The sequence below is a fragment of the Lepus europaeus genome, chromosome 9, assembly GCF_033115175.1.
Source record: "Lepus europaeus isolate LE1 chromosome 9, mLepTim1.pri, whole genome shotgun sequence".
Lineage (NCBI taxonomy): Eukaryota > Metazoa > Chordata > Mammalia > Lagomorpha > Leporidae > Lepus > Lepus europaeus.
The window spans coordinates 29,754,720-29,780,662 of NC_084835.1; the positions used below are offsets into that span (position 1 = coordinate 29,754,720).

The following is a 25,943-nucleotide window of genomic DNA, read 5'->3' on the forward strand; positions in this document are numbered from 1 at the left end:
TAAAAATAATAGTCTGGAAGTGTATCTACATGTCACCTGTTCCTCTGAGTCTAGCATGGAACGACTTCTTCTACCTTGGGGTATTGGATGATCCATTTGAGAAGCACAGATGAATGTAAAGCACCCAACACAAGGATTAGTAATTATTAGAAAACATCATTTCTTGGTCTTTTGGCTAACACAAGTGTAGCTACTACCAAAATCATCATCATCTATGCTCAAAGGTCCATAGGACTTAAAAAAATCATTGTGTCAACATTCTGTTGTAGTGGGTTAAGCTGCTGCCTATGATGTTGGCATCCCATCTGAATATCAGTTTGAGCCCTAAATGCTCTAATTCTTATCCAGCTCCCTGATAATGTGCCTGGAAAAGCAGTGGAAGATGGTCCAAGTACTTGGGTCCCTGTCACCCACATGGGAGTTCTGGATGAAGTTCCTGACCCCTGGATTTGGTCTGACCCAGGCCTAGCTATTGCAACCATTTGAGGAGTGAACCAACACATGGAAGTTTCTCTCTCTCTCTCTCTTTCTCATTCTCTCTCTCTCTCTCTCTCTCTCTCTCTCTCTCTCTCTCTCTCCTCCTAACTCTGCCTTTCAAGTAAATAAAAATAAATCTCAAAGAGGAGAAAAGCTATAGACTTCCCTAAGCCACACAAAGGTAGTAAGACACAAAAGTTTCAAGGAGTTACAGTACATAGAGTTACCAGAGAAAACACACAGTGTAGCACCAATGAAGGAAATTATAGAAAACATTTTCCTCTGAATTTAGGCAGCTTCACACAAGAAAGGTTATCATGTTCCCCAACCCTCAGAGTTCCTCCAACTAACCCTCTGCGCTCTCACAGCTGGGATGACTATGGGTTTATGAGGATGCCCGGGGTTGGGGGATTCACTTCTTCTACACTCACCTCTTTCTCAGTCAGCTCAGCTTGTAAAGCATTGACCTTCTCCTTCAGGTCTTTGTTCTCTTTTCGGAAGGATTCTATCTCTTCTAGTCTTTCTCGATCATCTCTCTCCCGCTGTTCTTTCAAGCGCTCAATTATTCTCTCCTGGGAAGCAATTATAAAAAAAAAGACATGAAAACCATCAATGTGCACATTAAAGAACATTACAAGAGAGAATCAGAGGCCATGCATTCAAGGACTGCTCTACAGGAATCCACACCCAAGGAATCGAACTGGGGAGCTGGGGTCTGTAGAGAGAGGCTGTGCATAAAAATAATTCAAATGTGTCAATCTAACTTTGGACTTGTTCATCAAAGTTAGCATCACAGGGCTTCAAGGCATCTTAATGCTCAAGCTCTGAGGGTGTTCTTGATTCCTGGAGAGCAGTTCTAGAAGAAGGCTTCAGACACGTGGACTCAAGACTTGTCAAGCGGAAAAAGCAAACCAACGGCTTGGCTCAGCCTGCTTTGCTTTGCCTGCCCATTTGGCATCAAAGAGCCTTCTTCAGTTTCTGAAGATTCTTCTCTGCGTTATCATGGGATCAAATTGGGGCAGAACCGAGGCTCTCCAGGCATAGGTCTGGACTCACACTGAGAACTGAAGACAAAGTAAAGACCAGGACCATTGTGTGTGTGATTTTCCAGTGTCTCTCGTGAGGTCCACTTCCAGGTTTGTTCAGCAGCTTCTGTTGACAATTAGTAGACACTCTAAATTATTCATTGGTTTTTCTTTATTGAGGGCTTACTACATACAGCTAGGCACCAGCTAAGCCCCCTTCATGAGTCCTCATCACAGCTGTAAGTGCTGTGATGTAAGAGCAGAAACTGCAATAGTGGTGACACTGTGGAGGAAGGAAACACAGAGCTCAGAGAGTCTGGCTGACTCATCCAAGGTGACTCAGCTCCAAAACAGAAGGCCCACTCTGGCATCCAGGGTGCTCCTTCTCTGATCCATGCCCATGGGATTACACTACCAGAAACATAAAACCAGAGTCACTGACAGAGCTCTCACAGTCTGTTTGCCTTTGGCTTTACAAATAATAATAATAATAAAAGATTTCTTTATACAAAAAGTAGAGTTATAGAGAGTGAGACAGAGAGATCTTCTATCTGCTGGCTCACTCCCCCAAATGGCCGCAAAAGTTAGGGCTGGGCTGGGCTGGGCCAGGAGCCAGAAATTCCATCCAGGTCTCCCACATGGCTGGCAGGGGCCAAGTTCTTGGGCATCTTCCACTTCCTTACCAGGTTCATTTTTGGGGAGCTGGATTGGAAGTGGAGTAACTGGGACTCAAACCAGCATTCCAACATGCGATGCCAGTGTTACAAGTGGTGGCTTAACCTGCTGCGTCACAAAGTCAGCTCTTGCCTTTAACTTTCAGAATGAAATGAAAATATTACTCTCATAGACATGTGTTTCCAAAAAGACAGAACCTGCTTGACGTCAAAGGAAGAATCTTTAGGGGTTGGTGTGTGGTGTGGCTGTTCAAGTCTGGGCTACTTCACTTCTGATTCAGCTTCCTGCCCTTTGCAGCCAGGGAGGCAGCAGAAGATGGTTCAAGTACTTAGGTCTGTGACACCCTTGTGGGAGATCCAGATTGAGTTTCAGGCTCTCGGCTTTGGTCTGGCTAACCCCCAGCTGTTGCAGGCATTTAGGGAGCAAACCAGTAGACAGAAGATCTTTCTCTATGTCTCTCTGCTTTTCAATTAAAACAAAAATAAATACTTTTTAAAAATATCTTGGGGAAATAAAAAACAAAAATTCTATCTGGGTAAAGCTTGAGTTAGATTTTTAAAATTAGTTTCAAACCACCCAACACATAGTTGAACTTCCTTTTGGATGGCCATGTTAAAAAATATTGGTGCAGGGCCGATGCTGTGGCATAGCAGGTAAAGCTGCTACCTGTAGTGCCATCATCCCATATGGGTGCTGGTTCGAGTCCTGACTGCTCCTCTTCTGATCCGGCTCTCTGCTATGGCCTGAGAAAGCAGAAGAAGATGGGACAAGTCCTTAGGCCCCTGCACCCACATGGGAGACCTGGAAGAAGCTCCTGGATCCTGGCTTCGGATCGGCGCAGCTCCGGCCGTTGTGGCCATCTGGGGAGTGAACCAGCAGATGTAAGACCTTTCTCTCTCTCTCTTTCTCTCTCTCTCTGCATCTCCTTCTCTCTCTGTATAACTGTGACTTGCAAGTAAAATAAATAAATTTTAGATAAAAAAAATAAGAGCAGGGGCCTGCATTGTGGCGTAGTGGGTTAAAGACCCGCCCTGCAGCACCGGCATCCCATATGGGCACAGGTTCGAGTCCTGGCTGTTCCACTTCTGATCCAGTTCTCTGCTGTGGCCTGGGAAAGCAGTGGAAGATGGCCCAAGTGCTTGGATCCCCACACAAGCATGGGAGACCTGGAAGAAGCTCCTGGCTCCTGACTTCAGATCAGCTCAGCTCTGGCCATTGCAGGCATTTGGGAAGTAAACCAGTGGATGGAAGACCTCCCTCTCTCTGGCTCTATGTCTCTCAGTATCTCTGTCTTTCAAATAAAGAAAATAAATCTTAAAAAAAAAATATTGTGGCTGGCACCATGGCTCATTAGGTTAATCCTCTGCCTGCGGTGCCGGTACCCCAGGTTCTAGTCCCAGTTGGGGTGCTGGGTACTAGTCCCGGTTTCTCCTCTTCCAGTCTAGCTCTCTGCTGTGGCCTGGGAGTGCAGTGTAGGATGGCCCAAGTGCTTGGGCCCTGCAGCTGCATGGGATACCAGGAGAAGCACCTGGCTCCTGGCTTCGGATCAGCACGGTGCCAGCCGTAGCGGCCATTAGGGGAATGAACCAACGGAAGGAAGACCTTTCTCTCTGTCTCTCTCTCACTGCCTATAACTCTACCTGTCAAATTAAAAAAAAAAAAGTATTGGTGCAGAGCTGGCACTGTGGTGTGATGGTTAACCAATCACTTGCAAAGCCAGCATCAAATATCAGAGCATCAGAGCATCAGCACATGTCCCTGCTCCTCCACTTCCAATCCAGGTCATTGCTACTGCACCTGGGAAGGCAGCAGAAAATGGCTCAAGTGCTTGGGCCCCTGCCATCCACATGGGAGACCCAAATCTAATTCCAGGCTCCTGACTTTGGTCTGGACCAGCCCTGGCCATTGCTGCAATTTGGGGAGTAAACAGTGAGTAGAAGATCTCTCCCTTTCTCTCCCTTCCTCTCTGAAATTCAGCCTTTCAAATAGATAAAAAAAAAAAACTTAAAAAAATTAGTGCAACAACTATGCCTAAGAATATTGATATTTTTTATATTCTTATGAGCACAGTGTAGACAATGCCTGATACCTAAGGCAACCATAAAAGAGTGTTTAATGCAGAGGGGAGTTAGCTTGAACACTTATTCTGTGATTTAAGATGCCCCGAGGAAGAAACTTTTCTCCCCAATGATAATAAATTATATATTAATACTTTCAAGGGGGAAAAATCATACCATTACTGCTTTGCAATTATTTAAAAATACTTTAAATGAAGTATATTATTACAACAGTGGGGGCAGAAATAGAAAAATGAGTCTATTAATTGCCTGTGTGCTTCTTTGTGATTCCAGTTACAGTCCTATTTTACTCAGCTCATGACAATGGTGAATGGATGGCCATGTGACCTATAAAAGGAGGAAATAGCCACAGTGTGTGATAAGTCTCACAAGAGCTTTTTAAGACTTCAGCAACGGTGCCCTGGATGCCTTTTGCCCATGCTACCACGGGTCATCCAGCCTCTGGGCCCTCTCCATCCTTTCATTTCTATACTACATGGCTATGGAGTGACATTACCTAAGCTCCACACTGACCACGTCACCTTACTATTTGGACACTTCCCACCAAGAATCCCTCTGCCAAGACCACATAGCATTTATTTCCGCTCAGTACCCTGCTCAGGGTTTCCTTCAAGTGCCCTTCCCAGGCTACCTTTCTAGAAGTCAACACTCAAATCCTATGCCTCGTTTTAACCTAGGGCAGGGCAAACTGTGTGGCACACAACTGGCAATTAAAAAGCCTGGTGGAAGGAACGATAATTTAAATTAGGGATCATCTTGGCTTCGAAGTAAGGGTAATAAAATTAAACACGTGTGTTAACATCCAGAAGGTGTCAGAGTCATTGGGAAAGTCGGTCAATTTGCTCTAAGCACTTGTACTATTGACTGGGCATCGATGACAAAAAAAATCAGCAAGCACCATAATGTTTTTAAGTGTTATTGATGATTCAATACTACAAAATATTTCTCCGTCAATCACAAAACTAATTTAACTGTCAGCTACACAGGGCCAAATGTCAAAAACATGTGTTAAAAGGCCCTAATATGCCATGATCTACTTGATTAACAACTAACTTGCAGAAATTCCAACAATGTGTTCTTGTTTTACTCTTATTTGCATTGGCAAGCATTCCTTATGCACTCATCTGGCTCTGTACAGGTCTAATCTATTTGTGCTTTATCACCAGGCGGGAACTAGATTGCAGTGGCTTCCAGCTCTGCTATCTGGCTTTTGCAACTGCTTATCTACTATGTGGCTACAGCAAAGCTTGGCGAGACTGGCTTTGTAAATACAGTGGGTTCCGTCTCTTGGGCTTCTGTGTGTCAATCCTAGAACTAAGTCCTACTCCATCTTAACTCACTGTGCTGTGTGTGTGTATGTGTGTGTGCACTCTTAGTAGTTGAATAAATTCCTGGAAATCAAAAGGAATAACAAACTCCCTGGGAAACCGTAATCCAAGGGAAATGGTGAAGAGTGCCTGATGGATTCTAGTCATTGACCAAAAAGACAGCAAATACTTAAATGTACTTATGAATCCACGAGTTTCTATTAATCATTTTATTTTTTCACATCATGCCTTGATCCAAAGGATCTATTCAATTAAATGTGGATAAAATGGAATTTGTGAGAGAAGCCATTTAAAGTACATCGTGATACTGTCAAAAGCACAAGGATCTGAAGGTCTGAGTTACAGTCCTATTCCATCCTCCATGAGCCCACTGGCCTTGAAATCGTCCAAGAGAGACAACAAAGTCTCAACCAAGAGCCAACTTAGAGTGGAAGTAGCTTGCTGGCATACTAGGCTGAGAAGTTAGCATATGTCATGATTGATTAATGGTGTCTGTCTCCACCCAGCAATGAGGAATGTTGATGCATATAACCATAATTTTCATTCCCGAGCAACTCATTTCACCTCCTTTATTCCATTTCCCATCTTTAAAATGGAAGAGCATGGAAAAATGGTCTTCTAATCACACGCATTGGAATCTCTGGGCATGCTTAAAAATTGCAGGTTCTTGGGCTCCACAGCAGAGCAACTGACATCAGTAAGAAATAAGATCAGTGCTGGTGCTGTGGCATAGTGCGTAAATCTGCCACCTGCAGTGCTGACATCCCATATGGGCACTGGTTCAAATCCTGGCTATTCCACTTCTGATCCAGCTCTCTGCCATGGTCTGGGAAAGCAGTAGAGGATGGCCCAAGTCCTTGGGCCCCTGCACCTGCATGGGAGACCCAGAAGAAGCTCTTGGCTCCTGGCTTTGGATTGGCACAGCTCCGGCCGTTGCAGCCAACTGGGGAGTGAACCAGTGGATGGAAAACCTACCCCCCCACACCTTTCTGTAACTCTACCTTTCAAGTAAATGGAGGGAAGGAAGGAAAGAAGGAAGGCAGGCAGGCCAAGGAAACTATTTTAAGAAACTACTGGGGGGAGTGGGGCCCTGGCATTCGGATGAGTGGCTAAAGTGCTGCTGGGGATGCCCACATCCCACATTGGAGTGCCTGGATTTGAGCCTCAGTTCTCCCAATTCAAGCTTCTTGCTAACAAGCACTCTTGGAGGCAGTAGGTGATGGCTCAAGTAGTAAGGTCCCTGCTACCCACATGGGAGACATAGTCTAAGTTCTGTGCTCCTGGCTTTGGTATGGCCATGTGGCCCAGCCCTCACTGTTGCAGCCATTTGGGCAACAAACCAATGGATGGGATAAATTTTTCTCTTTCTTTCTTCTCTCCCCTCATGCCCTGCCTTTCAAGTACTAAATTTTTTTTAAAAAATTATTTAGGCGACAAGACCATTTGGACACATATAAAGGTTTAATGCTCACTAGAATACTTAAAATAAGTCTACTTTTCATTATATGATAAATAAATTTGACATTTTATCCATGTCTTTATCTTACTCTACAGTTTTATCCATGTCTTTCATATAGACTAGCATTCTGATTTGGGCACAATTTGAAAACTTCCCCCAAATAAATTGCTCTCTATTCATTTTTATTCTTAATCACTGTGAAAGACTAAAAATCGGATACAAATATAGTTTAGAAACAAATACCCATAGGCCCACACTGGCCCACAGCCCTATTCTATTTGTCTTGAGCATAATAATTTTGAAAAACCAGAGCTCAAATCTTTTGAGAAAGGTCAGTCACTCTCTAGTTTGCCACCATCACCAGCAACTCTCTTGCCTTCCACCAAATCCATGTTTCTTATTTTTGTTCCCTGCCTGGGCCTTCTAGTTATCTAAAATCTCAACACCTTATCTATGGCCCAATTAAGGTGTTATTGGCCTGAGATTACAGATGAGCAAGCTCAGTAATTCATCGTCCAGGTAGTTTCAGAAGAGAATGGAACTGAGGGCTCAGCTAATTCAAATGTGCATGTTGAAGATGAGGTCCTGAGAGGCCCCAGAGGAAGAGCCTTGCCCCTGATGGTGCAACTATCAAGTAGTAAAGACAGCATGAGGATGCCAGACTCCCCCAGGCCCCAGCTTTCTCCCCAGGAAACCCTTCTAGCCTCAAAGAAAATGCTTAAAAAAGGGGAGTAGTTTCAGATTTGGGAATAGCTTTGGGATTTGAACCAGAATAAATCAAATCTTAATAGAACTTGGAGGGGAAAAAAAGATAAAATCCTGCCAAGAATCCATGACCTGGAAAATTATATGGTATATGTTTACTTTCATGAATTTTAATAAAGAAATTGAAAGGTGAAAATGGGCTGACATCAAATCACCCAAAAAATGCAAAAGGGACACATAATCTTCATAGTTTTTGAATCAACATTCTCCCCCTCATTCAAGTTGTACAAACAAATGTACTATGGAATGCTTTGGAAATACATCCTTGAAAGTTGAAATCAGAATATCTTTCCCTGAAAAGTCATGTTATTAAATAGTTTGTTATGTCTTCAAATAAAATCTTATTCTTATCATTTTATCATTCTTAATAGAAGTATAAAGACTAGCCTAAGAATTTAATCTCTTTTCTTCACTTCAAAATTTCTACCACAAGAACAGTGATTATCAGACTAGAGTGTACATCACCATGAACTGGGTATATTTTACAGTGCAGATTCCCAGGCCCTAACAAGGTTCTGAATGGGTAGATACAGATGGGGCCCAAGAATTTAGATTTTCAACCAGCACCTTCTGGAGATCCTGAAGTAGCAGCACAGAAGTCTTCTTTAAGAAGCACTGGCTTAGGGAACCCATGGACCCTTTAATCTAATTCCCCAATTCAACCAATGGGAAATCTGAGGCCCTGAGAGGGAGAGTTCCATGCTAAGGTCACTCAGTTCATTAGCAGCCGGGGCGAGACTGGCACCATGGTCTCATACCCCTTGATCTCAGCAGCAGCAGGCAATCTGAAAGGAGAACCTCACACTGCTGCCTGTATCTCAGTTACCAAGTGCTGCAGAATCCAAATGAAGAGAAATACAAAGAAAGAGAGCGTAATAGGGTTTACTGGTATATTTCCTTAACAAAAGTTAAGGAGCAGGCATTCAGCCTACCACTTAAGAAACTTGTTAGGGTGTCAGCCGCTGTTCTACCTTAGAATGTTTGGGTCTGACACCTGGCTCTGGCTCCTGGTTCCGGCTTCCTGCTAATGCACACCTCAGAAGCAGTGGTGATGGCTCAAGGAGTTGGATCCCTGCTACTCAAAGACCCTGAATTGAGTTCCTAGCTCCCAGGTTTGGTTCCTCCACCCTCCCAGCTACTGCAGGCATTTGGGAGTGAACCAGCAAATGAGAGCTCTCTTATCTTTCTGCTTCTCAAATAATAACTAAAAATAAAGAAAAGCTAACTTTTTTTGCCACATGCTGATTTTTGAAAATAATATCATTACCGCGGGCCTAAAAACCGTATTGACACATGACATGTCCTCTCAAAACAGAAGTTGTCCCTGCTCAGAACTGCTAACAAACTTGACCTGTGCTGCTAGCACTGCTCTGGGCGCTGTCCTTGAACACTCAGAAGTGTCAGAGACAAGGATACGAGACATACAAGTTCAACTCCAGGGCTTGATACCTGCGATAGGTGCCCAGAGAATGAATGAATTCATTTATTCAGAAAATGATTGGACTGGAAATCATTACAAAAGTCACTAAGTATCAAAATGATCTACTTGTCTAATGGGTATCATTAATCCATTCATTCTTTTATTCTCAGTAATTCTTTTAAATGTAAGTCATATGGTAACTTTCAGGATGGCTTACCATCCTCTTCAGAATACAAGTCAGATTTTTAAAAATCTTTTCTCTTAGGAGCTTTAGTGCCCATCCTCTTACCCACCCTCCTTATACCTGATCTCCTCTTGGCCTGGCTGAATCGCCTCAAGGGCTCAGGGCCCTTGAGCCTTCCTTTCACTATACCCCTTTGAGTGAGAACTCTACCTGATCACTCCCCCCTTTCTTTTCATTTATAAAAATTAGTACCCTCTGAAAGTCTATGTAAGTCTATGTATGTTCTTTATTTATTCTCTGCCCCCTCCTTAGAATCTAAACTTCAGGGGCTGGTGCTGTGGCTTAGCGGGTAAAGCCACTATCTGCAGTGCCGGCATCCCATATGGGCACCGGTTCAAGTCCCGGCTGTTCCACTTCTGATCCAGCTCTCTGCTATGGCCTGGGACAGCAGCAGAAGATGGTCCAAGTCCTTGTGCACCTGCAGCCATGTGAGAGACCGGGAAGAAGCTCCTGGCTTCGGATCAGCGCAGCTCTGGCTGTTGTGGCCATTTGGGGAGTGAACCAGTAGATGGAAGACCTCTCTCTCTGAGTCTCCTTCTCTCTCTGTGTAATCTTTCAAATAAATAAATAAATCTTTAAAAAACATTTAAAAAGTAAGAATCTAAACTTCATAAAAGCCAGGATTTTAACCCATTCTCTTCTCTGGTGCATCCCAGTGTCCATATTACACCTGTCACACACTGGAGGTTCACTTAATTAATACACACTGAGTACCCCCAACATGCTGACCTGGGCAGGATAAGCTAATACACACTTAGGATGTGTTGCCTGGGTCTTCAGTCTAGCAGAGATCCATTAGTCCCATAAAATCAGAAGAGTGAATATTTAAGATGGTGATAAGAGCTTTGGAAACTTCATGACATTCAGGAGAATATAGTGGGGGGGGGGTGTCTAGGTTGTGTCCCTAAGGAAATGATTAATAACAATAATGTCAGCTATAAACTATTTGCCCTATCCTAATCACATCCCATACCTTAATACATCTTTCCTCAACACAATCCACTGAAGTATATACTATTATTACAATCCCCTTTTACAAATGAAGAATCTAAGGAACTGCCAGGTTATGTAATTTGTGCAAAGTAGTAAGGGCCAGACCTAGGATCTGAACCCAGAGAGTCTGGATCCAAGGTCCACATCATTGACTACCATGCTATACAAGGCCTCAGGAAGCTGGCCTCTCAGAAGAGTGCTTATGTGTGCAGACAGGTGCTCATAGCCTGGGCTGGTTAATTGCATGTTCAAAGAGTCAAAGGCAGGAAGGATCATGGTGCATTTGAAAATCTAGAAGCCAGTGCACAGAAAAGAAGCAAAGAGAGATGGAGGACGAGGCTGGAAACCAAGGGAGGGCTGGAAGGGGCAGGCAGGCAAGCAGGCAGGCAGAGAGGTGATGGTCAGGCATGAGCCCGAGCAGATGGAGGGAAGGATCCCGACAGCCAGGTGAAGCATTTCAGTTGTTATCCTCCAATCAAAAACAAGTTAGTGAGGATTTCGAGGAAGGCCAAGGGGGATGTAATCAGATTTGCATTTCAGAAAAACACCCCTGGCCAGATGGGCCAACTCTAGTGAAGGAACATGTATAGGAGCGTGGGGCCCAGTTGGGACTGCAGGTAGGGTGAGCAAATGGAGAACAGCAGGCGTGTGTAAATGCATTTGAGTCACCTCTTCCCAACATGATTTCCCTTCACGCCAATCCCTGTCCTGCTGTGAGTGAGCTCACCTTCTCCGACAGAGCCTCCTCTAGGGTTGCCAGCGCAGTATCCGTGTTACTGGAATCCGTCTGCAAGGACTTCACTCTGTCTTTTAGATTGGTCAGCTGCTTGTCTTTATCTCTAAGTTGTTCTTGCAAGTTTTCAATCTAAAAATAAAGATTACCACATTTAATGCAATTTGATTCCATATCCAGAGCCAAGAATCCTGAAGTGGATCTCTTGCAACAAAAAATAGACCTGAGATTACAGACACTGTCAGTAGGAGTAGATTGTACTTTGACTTACACTCCAAGGCCATTTTGATGAGCTTTCATTCTTCCACTTAATTCAGTTTTGCATTTAAATGGTAATACCCATGAGATGAAGGACTATGCAAGCCTTCTGACATGTGATCACTATTATTTCCATCTATGTCTATCCCTTACCCCAGACTGTTATGTCTCTCAAGTCCATGGACCCTACCTTGGTAGAATGAACCAGAAAAATGTTTATGCAAGATTAACCCATTCATTGAACAGGCATTATTTGGTGGCCATTTTGCATCACATACAGTCTCAGTTTATGGCAGAACCCATGTACTCATTCACTCACTCCTTGATTCAATATTCAACTTTGTGATATGTCAAATGTTGTCAAGTGGCTGTTTCAAAGCAACCACATGAAAAGGCAAGGAGGTTATCACCAGCAGACTGTTAATGGGAAGAGCTTGTGATAGAAGTCAAACGTAACAAGTACTAAACACTCCATTTGGCAACAAGTCATGTGCTGGCACCCAACCAGCCACTTTTATCTCCTATCTGCAGCCTGAAATAAACACACCAAACAGTCGATTATAACGCCTGCCCGGCAGCAGCAGCAGCAGCAGCAGCAGCAAGGACCTTCTCTTGGGCATTGCATACATTATCATTCATGTTTTTATTCTCTGCTTTCAAACCCTGTATTTCTTATCTAAGGATTAAAAAGAGCCCCACTGTACAAACAATTTATTCATATTAAGGGTTTTAAAATGACAAGGAAAAAAAAGCAGTACAACTCTCAGATAAGTCCATTCAAAATATTTGTATTCTGCACCCAGCTTTCTCAGGGAATCATTCCAAATGCATGTTACACAATGTATGACTCAAATTGTACAATCACTTGATTCTTCCAGCACAAATCTGGAATGACAATACAAATAGTGCTGGTAGTTGCAGTGGGAGGAGGAGGAGATACTGACAGTGACAACAGAGGTGGCAGCAGTAATGGCATCAAAAGAGCTCTGAAGGCAAAGACAATGATTCTGCTGGTCCTTCCCTGGCAGAAATGGGCTAGGTTAATTTTTCCAGTGGTTACATTGAAGGCTAACAATGATGTCTCCCTCCCTCTCTATTTCCTTGCCTCCCTCCATCCCTCCATTCCTCCAGTATCCCTCCCCTTTCATCTATCCACTTTTCCTTCTTCTTCTTCTTCTTTTTTTTTTTTGTCTGCCTTGACACAGACATCCTGGAAACTCAGCATCTAGGTCAAATAATTAACCTTCTCCTTCATTAAAATGCAATGTGTTCCCATCAGCTGCCACCGTGAGAATTCACTGGTCCTCCATAGAAAACAAGGGAACTCAAAAGGCACAATGTCTTCCAACGAAACAAAGGCTTCCTCCACTCCAGACAAGAGTTCACGTGGCTACACAACATCCTAAGCAAATATATGTTTGAGCAACAATGCAGATGCCTGTGAGTCACAATGATAGCTACACCAAAGGAGCCACTGACTGAGAGGACTGACCGATTCCTGGACAGAGTGCACATTATCGAGTTTACCCGCACACAGGGCTACACTGTGCAAATGCACAGTGGTTCCAAGCAAACTGATGAGGTTTACTGTGCCTATGCTAGCGGACTGTCCTGTGCGGGGGACAGGGTTGATTTTTCTGAGGGCATTGGCCTTATTGCAGTGGTAGACAACCACTTCACAGGACTCTGGGCACCTGAGGTACGGGCCAAAGGAAACTGGCTGTGAGTTTAAAGGAGGCTCCCTTGGGCTTCCCCCAAAAAACACAAAGACTAAGGAAAGTGAGAATAGGCATTCCTCCTAGCATGTAAGTAGGGGCTAAGAGCTGTAGGAATATGGGATGATGAGACCTGGGTTCATGTGGCTGACAAATCTATTTGCCTCAGTGACACTGCAGGCAAAACTGACAGGTATCCAGACTGAAGATACGCTGACAGAAGCATGGGTGTACCACTTGAAGAAATGTGGCACAAAGATCGCAAGGAATGACTCTTACGAGAGAGAAACAAGCTACACAATGGTGTGGAGAACAAACTTCCTTGGGTACATTCAGAAAACAAATCTATAAATAGATACATCCAGTAGAAATTTTAATATTTGGAGGAAAGAATCTAGACAGGAGGAGGCGGAGAAAGCTTCTGGTTTTCATTTCTGTACATTTCTGTAGTTTTCTGCTTGAATTTTCTAACCACATGGGCTTCATTAATTTTTAATGTCAACCAGAGTTATCTGGCTAGTAAGATTATGGGCTTTTGGCTCATATTCATAGACAAAAATAATAAACATTATGTACTCGAGTAAATACACATAATATACAAATGCCAAGGGCTATGGTTTAGATGTGGTTTGTCTCCCAATGGTTCATTGGCAGTTTGGTCATCAGTGTGGTGATGGTGAAAGAGGGTGGAACCTTCGAGAAGTGGGGCCTACCGGGAGGTAATTAGGTCATGAGGGCACCATGCTCATGAATGCATTAATGCTCTATCAAGTCTCAGGAGACAGGATTTGTCCCTAGAAGGGCAGTTTGTTATCAAAAAGCAAGCCTGTCCTCTCATCAGTTTCTGCTTCCTCTCTTGCCATAAGCCTCTCATGCCCATAAATGTTTCCACTGGCTGGTGCTTTCCACCATAGAGTAACACTGCCAGAAGGCCCTCACCATACCCCGATGCTGGTGCTACACTCGGACTTCCAGAGCTAAACAAACCTCTTTAAAAGCACCCAGCCTTGGGTATTTTGTTGTAGCAACACAAAACAGACTAAGACGTCAAAGTGCCAACAGTTACAAACTGTTGGTACCTTTAAACCATGGGCTATCACGCAAGTAATTTAAAATTATGTTAACATATAACTGGTAACTAAATGGAAGCAGAACCCTCAGAGAGAAAGAAGCAGAATGTAAAGTAATTTGACAACTATTTTGTTAAAAGGGAACATTCTTGTGCAGAGCAAAAAACAGTCTATAAAAGGTACCCATTTACACATTTTATTTGGCAAGCAGGTGACTAATGATTTTACTTTTCATCTCCAAGCTTTTTTGCCTTGGCCAACATGCCAATACAATACATAGAAAATAGATATTTTGAAATCAACTACAAAATATCAGACAAGTTCTTTCAATGAGTTTTAAAAAGCAAATTTTTACCTTTTCAAAGGATTCATTGCAAGAGAAAATGTTCTTTTATTACTTTATCAGTAATGATTTAAATTCTCAAAATTTAAATTTCAGTAGACTAGTGAAATGCAAAATTTTTTATCTTTCAAGAAATTATTGTACAGCTTTCTCATGTTCACAAATTGTTATGACACTTTCAAGAAAAATGTTTGGAATCTTTTTCTTCAAAGGGTGAGGCTGCACAAGGTTCAAATAGCAGGAAATGGAAAATAAGCAAATCAAAAAGCAGGGAGCAGGAGGTTTAAGAGTAGAAACTGAAGGTTTCTTGAGAAATTTCATATGTTGCAGAAATGCAATCTTCCTTAGCAACACAGACAACTGACTGGTCACTGCGACTCTTCTTAGGCAAGAGATGGGCCTGCACACAAGAGGCTAACGAAGACAACAGCTTTGTCACACTCTCTGTTACATCCATGGTCATGGCACCCACCTGTGTTGGCAATACCACTCATTAACTTACTGAAGTAATGAAAGAAGGAAGGAAGCCTGAAAAAATGTCTGCAAGGAAGGGATTAGGAAAAAATGATGGCTAAGTCCCTTCAGCTGGGATTCTAGAAACAGAAAGTACTACCTACAGTCTACTTGTTGCCTCAGAGTACCTAAAATATGCTTAAGCATCTCCATATTTCCAAACACCACCCAAAGGTCTCTCTCTGATTTCTATACAAAATCCTGAAATTCAGTTATTAGTAGTTTCTTTTTTATGTAAGAACCTTTTTTTTTTTTTTTTAGTTTGTGGTACTCATACATAAGGTATCAAAGTTATCAGCTAAAGTGCAAGAAACAGCTCAGTCTCATTTCAGAAGGAAGGCTGAGAATGCACAAAACCATCGGAAAGACTGGAAAACCAGGCTCAGGGAAAAAAAGTCTGGAATAATGCCCAAAGAGCTGATGCAATGGGTTTAGTGCAGACGCTGCTGACCAGCTGCTGAACACTAGACACTGAGGCTCACTGAGCAGGCCTGTTTGCAACTGACCACTGGACACTGCCGGGGGCCCTGCAGTCATGCTGTCCCATGGCCTCAGCCTTGCAATCACCGCACCAGTCTCTCACAATCCCCCATCCCAGCTCTGGACAGGCACATCCAATGAAACAGTCAAGGTAAGGCACACACACTAAGTGCAAGGGAAGAAAACAATTGTTGGCATTTTTACTTTCCATAGTGATATATACTTCCTAAAATAATAAGAAACATTAAAGTCTGGATGGCCAAACAATAACAGCAACAAATGACCCATATCCACAATAACAAGGGAGAGGGCTTGTGTTTGCTCACAAAGCAGCAAACTGTATGATCCTGGAGCAATTGCTCGAAATTTCCTCTCCCAAGCTCCTGGCTAAGATTTGATTCAGACACTTCTGATACAGTCCAGGAAAGTCTTTGTTATCACATAATAAGACAACTGCAGAAACCATGAGTGCTTGTACATCACCCAATTATACAAGGAAAAGGTTGCTTCAGAAGCATGAATTCAGTTTGCTAATCTCTCACAATCCTTCAGAAATAGCTTTTGCAGCATGCCAGAGATGGCACTGAGTGAAAAAGGCAGAAGGTGACTCCTAATATAGGGTCTACTAAACCATGGATTTAAATACAAAGATAAATAAATTTTGTATTAATTTTATTTTTTAAAAAAGATTTATTTATTTATTTGAAAGGTAGAGTTAAAGAGAGGCAGAAACAGAGAAGGAGAGAAAGGTCTTCCATCCACTGGTTCACTCCCCAAATGGATGATCCGAACCAGGAGCTTCTTCCAGGTCTCACACTCGGGTTCAGGGGCCCAGTGCTTGGGCCATCTTCTACTGCTTTCCCTGGCCATAGTAGATCAAATAGCAGATCCATAGCTGGATCAAAAGTTGTGCAGCTGGGACTCAAACAGGCACCCCTATGGAATGCTGGCACTGCAGGAGGCAGCTTTGCCCACTATGCCATGGCACCAGTCCCACCTAGTATTAATTTTCTATTGTTGCATCACAAATTACCATAAACTTAGCAGCTCTAAATGGTATAAATTTATTCTCTCACAGTATATAGATCAGAAGTATGGGTATGGCATAAGCACAGTTTATAGATCAAAAGTTTGGTGTTTTTTTTTTTTTTTGCTTAGAATCCCACAAAACTTCTATCAAGGTGTCCAGTGGGTTAGTTCTCATCTGGAATGTAGGATCCTCTTGCAAGCTCATTCAGGCTGTTGGCATCATTTGGCTCCCTGCTGGCTGTTAGCCAGGAGTTGCTCTCCGCTTCTGCAGGTTACTCATCAGTCTGCCATATGGCTTCCTCCATCATCAAAGCCAGCAACACAGCACTGCCTGTCTTGTACAGCAAACTTCCCTCCTGCTTGGAATAGCTCCGATGTCCCAGTCTCTGGGATCTAGACCCAGATTTACCATACTCATCTGAGAAGGTCAAGCCCTCCTCACTGCCACCCAACAATCTTCCTTTGGATTGACTCAATGTCAACTGAGTGGTAGCTTTCATTACACGTACAAATTGTTTTTGCATAAAACGTAACCGAAACAAAGACAAAATCCCAGTGGGCACAGCCATGGGGGCCATCACAGAATTCTGCTTTCTGTTACCTGCATTGTTTCATCTAGAATAAAAGTATGTTGATCTCTGACATCCTTTAAGCCAGGCTTGGAGAACCTTGTTTCTGCCAAGGGCCACGTGGATATTTACAACATCATTCACGGGCCATACGACATTATCCACTTAAAAGTTAGCCTGCTATAGACGTATTGAATTGGGATCCCACCTGTAGTTGCCTTGGCAGAGCCAGAACAAATGATTTTGTGGGCCTTACACGGCCCACAGGCCAGATGTTCCCCACCCCTGTAGGGGATCCTGTGAGAGGAATTTATCCAAAATTGAGGAATTCTAATGCAATAAGTGACATTTTAACAAAACACTTCCAATATAGCCATTTTTACCTTGTCAAAAATTAAAAAACAGATACAAACTTTCAGCTTATAAAAAAGTCAATGTAGCAGACATCCTCATTTCATTTCCTGAATCTAGCTCCAATCCCTTTCCAGCAGTAAAATCTAGGGTAGAGGTTCAGGGTACCTGCTTTTAATGATTGACTATTTGACAGAGCTCCATCAACTTCCTCAGTCCAAAAGCTATCTCAAAACTTGCAGCTGGGAGTGCAAGTTCCTGTTCCACAAATGGCAATGGCTGTTGCAGCCATCTGGGGAGTGAACCAGTGGATAGAAGATTCTCTCTCTCTCTTTCTTCCTGCTCCCTCTCCCTCCTTGTTTCTCTGAAACTCTGCCTTTCAAATAAATAAATAAAAATATTTTTTCAAAAAAAATAAAAAGCGATGATTGGGTAAAAAAATTATGGTATATGTAACTATGGAATATTACTCAGCTGTAAAAATAATGAAATCCTATCTTTTGCAACAAAATAGATGCAATTGGAAACCATCACACTTAGTGAAATAAGCCAGCCACCAAAAGACAGACAGACACCATAAGTTCTCCCTGATCTGGGGTAACTAACAGCATATCTAAAATGTAATGTTTTGAAGGAAAATGGACATTGTGAGATCTGATGATTGTTTACAGCCTTGTCTCTTCTGTTGAGGAACAGTGTTTTTTTATTCATACTACTTGTTTAACTTTTATTGTAGGATTAACTTTATGAATATTAAGTAAACTGAAAATAGATCTTTGTAAAAATTAAAAGTGGGAATAGGAGAGGGAGGAAGAAGAAAGGTTGCAGCATAGGTGGGAGGGAGGGTAGGGTGAGAATTATCACCACGTTCCTAAATCTGTATATATGAACTACATGAAACTTGTATAACTTAATAAAACTTTTTTAAAAAAAAAATCCTGTGTTTGATTTCCAGTTCTAGCTTCCTACTAATGTAGACTTTGGGAGACAGTGGTGATGGCTCAAGTAATTAGATTCTTCCCTGTCATATGGGAGAACTGGATTGTATTCTGGGCTCTTGGGTTCAATCCTAGCCCAACTCCAGCCATTGCAGGCAAATGGGGAGTGAACCAGTGGACAGGTGCTCTGTGTATGTGTGTGTGTGTTCATTTATGTGCTTCTGTCTATACTTATACATAACTGTATCACATGTACAGATTCATGTGACCATTATCAAAGTCAAAATACAGATCAATTTTGCACTTTATAATTGCATTCACCTCACCCCTGAATCAGTCCCTATCCTTCAATCTCTGGCAAGCATTAACTTCTTTGGCATTTCTGCAATTTCGTTATTTCACAAACATTACATACATGTAGCCATACAGCATGTAGCCTGAGGCATTGGCATTTTTCACTCAACATAACACTTGGAAATCTATCCAATTATAAATAATCTGTTCCTTTTTATTGCTAAGTAATATTACATGGTATAGATTTGCAAGCTTGTTTAGCCATTTACCCCACTAAAGGAGACTTGGGTTATTCCCAGTTGGAGCTATCAAAAATAACCTACTATGGCCGGCGCCGTGGCTCAACAGGCTAATCCTCCGCCTTGCGGCGCCGGCACACCGGGTTCTAGTCCCGGTCGGGGCACCGATCCTGTCCCGGTTGCCCCTCTTCCAGGCCAGCTCTCTGCTGTGGCCCGGGAGTGCAGTGGAGGATGACCCAAGTGTTTGGGCTCTGCACCCCATGGGAGACCAGGATAAGCACCTGGCTCCTGCCATCGGAACAGCGCGGTGCGCCGGCCGCAGCGCGCTACCGCGGCGGCCATTAGAGGGTGAACCAACGGCAAAAAGGAAGACCTTTCTCTCTGTCTCTCTCTCTCTCTCTCACTGTCCACTCTGCCTGTCAAAAAAAAAAAAAAATAACCTACTATGAATATTTTCTTCTGTGGGATAAATGCCACTAGGATGCAACTGCTAGATAGCATGGGAGTTGTAAGTTTTATTATACAAAGTACAACTGCACTGTTTTCTAGAATGACACACCCACCACCAGTGTATGAAGGATCTGGTTTCCTAACATCCACACCAACTTTTGGTGGTGTCATTATTTTCTATTCGAGAAATCCTGATAGGCATGTAGTGCCATTTCACTTAAGTTTTAGTTTGCATTTCCCTAAAGGCTAACACTTTTGAACATCTTTTTGTGTGTTTATTTCTCATCTGTACATCTTCAGTGAAATGTCTGCTTACATTTGCCCATTTTCTAATCGAACTGCCTTTGGTTTCCTTTTTCTGTTGACTTTTTGAGAGTTCTATACACATTCTAGATCAATCCTTTGTCAGATATGCAGTTGGTAATTATCTCTTCCAAGCCTCTGGCTTGTCTTTTCATCCTCTTAACAATATATTTCACAGGATAGAAGGTCCAAGTTATCAATCTTTCCTTGTATGGTTTATGCTTTTGATGTCAATTCCAGAAACATGTTGCCTAGCTCTAGATCCTGCCGATTTTCTCCTACAGTTTTTCTAAATAAATTTATAGTTCTACATTTTACATTAAGTGCATGGTTCATTTTGAGTTAGTTTTTGCACAAGATGTGAAGTTTGTCACTGTTAATTTTTATTGCCTGTAGATATCCGATTGGTCCTGTAACATTTATTTATAAGGTATCCTTCCTCAATTGAATTGTTTTTGCATCTTTGTAAAAAAAAAAATCAGTTCCACATATGTGTGGGTATATTTCTGGATTATCTATTCTAGTCCATTGATCTATGTCTCTCTCTCCAACAACAGATTTTCTTGATTATGGTAGCTATACAACTATAGTATACTATACAACTTTACTATACAACTATTGTATATTATACATCTGTAGTAAGCAGAGCAATTAATATTAGTAGAGAAATTCCTTATAATTTATTCCTTTCTTTTTTTCAAGATTTTAAAAGCTATTTTAGGGCTTGCGCATTTCAAAAATTTTTGTGTAAGCTTGTCTATGTCAACAAAAATCCTTGGTAAGATTTTGGTAGGAATGTCATTAAATCTATATCTCAATTTGAGCAGAACTGACACCTTTGCTATGTTGACTCTTCAAATCCACAAATACAGTACATATCTCATTTCTTTAAGCATTCTTTAACTGTTCTCATTAAAATTTTATAAGTTTCAGTATACAGATTCTGTATATATTATAAGTTCATATCCAAGCATTTAGTTCTCTGAAATGACTGCAAATGGCATTATGCTTTTACTTTTAGTATCCATATAGCTATTGATCATATATAGAGATGCAATTTATCTTTTTTGTATGTTGATCTGTTATCCTGAGACCGTACTGAACTCATTAACGAGTTCTAGCAGCTTCTTTTTCTTATTAAAGATTGCTCAGAATTTTTCATGTAGATAATCATGTCATCTGCAAGAAAGGATGGTTTTCTCTCTTTTCCTTTTGTTATTGCAGTGTCTAGGGCTTTAGAGTTGCATAGCAGTACTGAGAATATAAATCTTTGCCAACATCCTGAATTTAGATGAAAAAACAGATGTTAGGTATAGGCTTTTTATAGATTCGCTTCATCAAATTGAGGGAGTTCTACTCTAGTCCTAACTTAAGAGTATTTATCATGCACAGGTACTGAATTTTGTAAAAAAACCTTTTTAACTAAAATGATTACATGTTTTTTCCTTATTCTTAGCCTGTTCATATGGTGTGTTACAATGATTGATTTGTGAATGATAAAGCAGTCTTATAAACCTGAAATAAATCCCACTGGGCCATGATGTATTATTATTTATATACAATTTTTAATTTGACTTAATAATATGCTGTTGAGGATTTTTGTATCTAAGTTCATGAGATGAGCAGGTGTTTGATCAAAAAGTGAAGATGCTGCTTGGGATGCCCACGTCTCATCAGAGTGCCTGAATCCAAGCCCCAGCTCTGCTTCTGATTCCAGTTTCCTCATAATGTGCACCCTTGGAGATAGGTCCTTGTCACCCATAAAGGAGACTTTCCAGCTCCTAGCTTGCATCTGGCCTAGCCTTGCTGTTGTGGGCTATTGGGGAGTGAACCAGTGGATGGAAGAGCTTTCTCTGTTTACCTGTCTAGTCTCTCTGCCTTGCAAAGAAATGAAAATAGATAAACTTTAAAAAGAGAGTTTCACAATAGACAATGATTGTAATGTTTTGTGGGATGTTTGGGAGCTTTTTTTTTTCTGGTACTATTTCAGGTTTGGTATCAAGAAACCACTGGTCTCACAAATTAATAGTAAAAGTATCTTTCTCTTTTCTGGATAAATTGAGTATAATTAAATTAATTCTTTAGCAAATTGATGAAATTCTCCCATGAAGCCACCAAGACTTGGAGATTACAATGATTTCAGAAGTTTAAATTGCAAATTCAATTTATTTATTAGCTACAAGGTTGATCAGCTACCTATTTCATCTTGATCGAGTTTTTGATAGTTTGTGTTTTTTATTTTATATTCATTTTTATTATTATAAAGAGAACAGATTTCACGTAGTTCATAGATACAATTCTAAGAACAGGATACTTCCCTGCCTCCCTCTCTCCTCTTTCCTTTTTTTTTTTTTCTTTTAATGCAGTAACATATGTTAAATTTACTTTATAATCACGGGTTTAGCTCTCCACTAAACAAAGAGTTTGGGGCAGGTGCTGTGGCATAGCGGGTAAAGCCACTGCCTGCAGTACTGGCATCCCATATGGGTGCTGGTTTGAGTCCTGGATGCTCCACTCCCCATCCAGCTCTCTGCTATGGCCTGGGAAAGCAGTAGAAGATGGCCCAAGTCTTTGGGTCCCTGCACCCATGTGGGAACCCGGAAGAAGCTCCTGGCTCCTGGCTCTGGCCGTTGCAGCCAACTGGGGAGTAAACCAGCAGATGGAAGACTTCTCTCTCTGCCTCTCCTTCTCTCTCTCTGTAACTCTGACTTTCAAATAAATAAATAAATCTTTTAAAAAGAGAAAGCAAGAAAGAGTTCAACAAGGAAAACATAGAAAGACCACTGTTCTACAGGAGAATAGAAAAGGGCTACAAACAATACTTTTTGAGGAATTGGTCCATTTCTACTAAGCTGTCAAAGTTATAAGCATAATGTTGTCTACAGTACTCCTCTAATGAGTTTTTTGAGAGGCAGTGAGAGAGAGAGAAAAGCCATCTGCTGCTTCACTTCCCAAATGTCCGCAATGGCAGAGCCTGGGCCAGGATCAAGGAGCAAGAAACCCAATCCAGATCTCCCATGTGGTTGCAGGAACCCAATTATACAAACCACCACTGCTGCCTGACAGGGTTTGTATCAGCAAGTAAGATGGAGTCAGGAGCCAGGGGCAGGGATTGAACCTAAGTACTCTAAAATGAGACAGATATTTGAACTACCAGGCCAAATGATCACCCATAATGAGTTTGTAGTCATTACAACTGCAACAATACCTCCTATTTCATTTCTGATATCATTTACTTTTACCTTCATTGTTTTATCTTTGTCAGTGTTGCTGGAGCTTTTATCAATTTTATGGATTCTTTTCTAAGAAGGAGCTTTAAATTTTATTGATTTTTCTGTTTCTACATGTTCAGTTTTACTGACTTCTGCTCTATTTATATTATTTCCATCTTTCTACTTGTTTTGGGCTTGTTTTATTCTTCCTTATCTGGTTTATTGAAGATAAGTTTATACTGATATAAAAACATTTGAAATCTATAGTGTTTTTCATAATATGCATTTTCCATTAATTTTTTTCAAAACCCCTTATAACAAGGCCCTCAATACCCCATCACAGCCAGCCAGACACTAAAAAGAACAGACAATTACAGACTAATACCCTTGCTGAATATAGGTGCAAAATATCTTCAATAAAATAAAAGCAAACAGAACTCGAATGCCTCAGACACTAGGATCTAAGAGTACAGCGATGAAAGGTTGTTCCAAATATGCAAATCAGAGAGTGTAATACATTATGTTAATATGATTAAAGATAAAAATAACCTTAATTGATGCATTAAATGTATTTAACAAAATTTAACACTCTGGGGCCGGCGCCATGGCTCACTTGGTTAATCCTCTGCTGAGGTGCCAGCATCCCATATGGGCGTCGGGTTCTAGTCCTGGCTGCTCCTCTTCCAGCTATCTGCTGTGGCCTGGGAGGGCAGTGGAGGATGGCCCAAGTGTTTGGGCTCCTGCACCCACATGGGAGACCAGGAAGAAGCACCTGGCTCCTGGCTTCGGATCGGTGCAGCAACGGTCAAAGTGGCCATTTGGGGAGTGAACCAACGGAAGGAAGACCTTTATCTGTATCTCTTTCTCTCACTATCCATAACTCTCTCTGTCTCTCTCTCACTGTCTAACTCTGCCTGTCCAAAAAAAAAAAAAAAAAAGACTGATTTATTTGAAACGCAGAGTTACACAGAAAGGCAGAGACAGAGAGAGAAAAAGAGATCTTCCATCCGCTAGTTCACTCCCCAAATGGCCACAATGGCTGGAGCTATACCGATCTGAAGGCAGGAGCCAGGAGCCTCCTCCAGGCCTCCCATGCAAGTGCAGGGGCCCAAGGACTCAAGCCATCCTGTACTGCCTTTCCCAAGCCAAAGTAGAGAGCTGGATGTGAAGTGGAGCAGCCGGAATCCAAACCAATGACCACATGGGATGCTGGCACTGCAGACAGCGGAAGCAGCTAAGTCACAGCACCGACCCTGCCTGTTTTCATATGGCATGCTCTTATATAGAGAAAACCTTAATGACTCCGCAAAAAAATCTGTTAGAACTAATAAATACAGTCATTATTGCAGGACAGAAAATCAGCATGCAAAAACTAGTAGCTTTTCTATATACTAACAACAAACTAACTGAAAAACATGCAAGAGAACAATTTCATTTTCAATAGCTATAAAACAAATATACAGGAATAAACTTAACAAAGGAGATGTAAGATTTACACAGTTAAAACTATAAAACATTTATGAAAGAAAATAAAGACACAAATAAATGAAAAGATAGCTCATGTCCATGGATGAAAAAATAGTGTTAAAATGTCTCTACTATCCATATTCTAAAGATTTAATACAAAAACACTCTAAAACTAATACGAAGCCACAAGAGATCTTGAGTAGTCAAAGCAATTGTGCAAAAAGTAAGGTTAGAACCATCATATTACCTGATTTCAAAATTTAAAATAATGTTATAGAAATCAAAACAGTATGGCATTGGCATATCAATCATAAAGAACAGAAGAGAAATCCAGAAATAAATTAATGCATTTATAATCCATTGATTTTGGCAAAAATGCCAAGGATATACAATGAGTGCTGGGAAACCTGGGTATCTACATGCAGAAAAATGAAATATCACAAATAAAAAATCAGCACAAAATGGACTGAAGAATTAAAGATCTGAAATTGTAATATCACTATAGGAAAACACAGGAAAAGTTTAACACTGATGTGAGCAGTGATTGCTTAAAAAAAAACCCAAAAGCGTGGGAAGTAAAAATAGACAAATAGCATTGTGTCAAACCAAAAAGCTTTTGCACAGCAAAGGAAACAGACATTAAGAAAGACAACAGAGGCCAGCGCTGAGGCTCAACAGGCTAATTCTCTGCCTGGGGCACCGGCACACGGGGTTCTAGTCCCCCGGTTGGGGCACCGGATTCTGTGCTGGTTGCTCCTCTTCCAGGCCAGCTCTCTGCTGTGGCCCGGGAGTGCAGTGGAGGATGGCTCAAGTGCTTGGGCCTTGCACCTGCATGGGAGACCAGGAAAGGCACCTGACTCCTGGCTTTGGATCAGCGCGGCGCGCTGGCCGCAGCACGCCCTCCGCAGCCGCCATTGGAGGGCGAACCAACGGAAAAAAAAGGAAGACCTTTCTATCTGTCCCTCTCTCTCACTGTCCACTCTGTCGAGAAAAAAAAAAAAAGACAACAGATGTTACAATTGTTGCTTCAACCCCCAAATACGATTTTAAAAACAATAAGATTTAAGAAATTCACAAGAAGTCAATTTTATGTGTAATTTCTATACTGTGTATTATGATCTAATTTATGTATAGTTTATGTTCCATTATATGTATCTTTTTTTTTTTTCATTCCATCTCTGTGAAACTCCAATTTTCTTCTATATCACTTCCTTTCTGCTTGGAGGGCTTCCATTATTTAGTCATTTTTTAAATAGAACTTCCCTTCATTATTTATTTCATTTATTTGAAAGGCAAAGGGACAACTAGATAGATATCTTCTATCTGCTGATTCACTCTGAACACCCACAGCAGCCAGGGCTGCCAGGTGGAAGCCAGGAGTCAGAAGCTCAGTCTCCACATGAGCGGCAGGGACCCAAGTACTCGACCCATTATCTAACTCCCCAGATGTACAAGAGCAGGAAGCTGGAATTGGGAATGGAGGTGACATGATCCCAGGTACACCAATATGGGATG

The 25,943-nt window shown here is 41.7% G+C and overlaps 1 protein-coding gene across 5 annotated transcripts in view; it reads right to left on the reverse strand.

Moving 5' to 3' along the window:
• The window catches only part of ERC2 (ELKS/RAB6-interacting/CAST family member 2), a 1,040,531-nt gene that overhangs the window by 529,225 nt on the left and 485,363 nt on the right, over positions 1-25,943 (reverse strand). For all 5 annotated transcript variants that reach the window (XM_062201107.1, XM_062201108.1, XM_062201106.1 and 2 more), the window contains 2 exons: positions 11,192-11,329; positions 909-1,049 (listed from right to left, as the gene is read on the reverse strand). In XM_062201107.1, the coding sequence (XP_062057091.1) occupies positions 909-1,049; positions 11,192-11,329 (279 nt within the window). The remainder of the gene's footprint in view (positions 1-908; positions 1,050-11,191; positions 11,330-25,943) is intronic.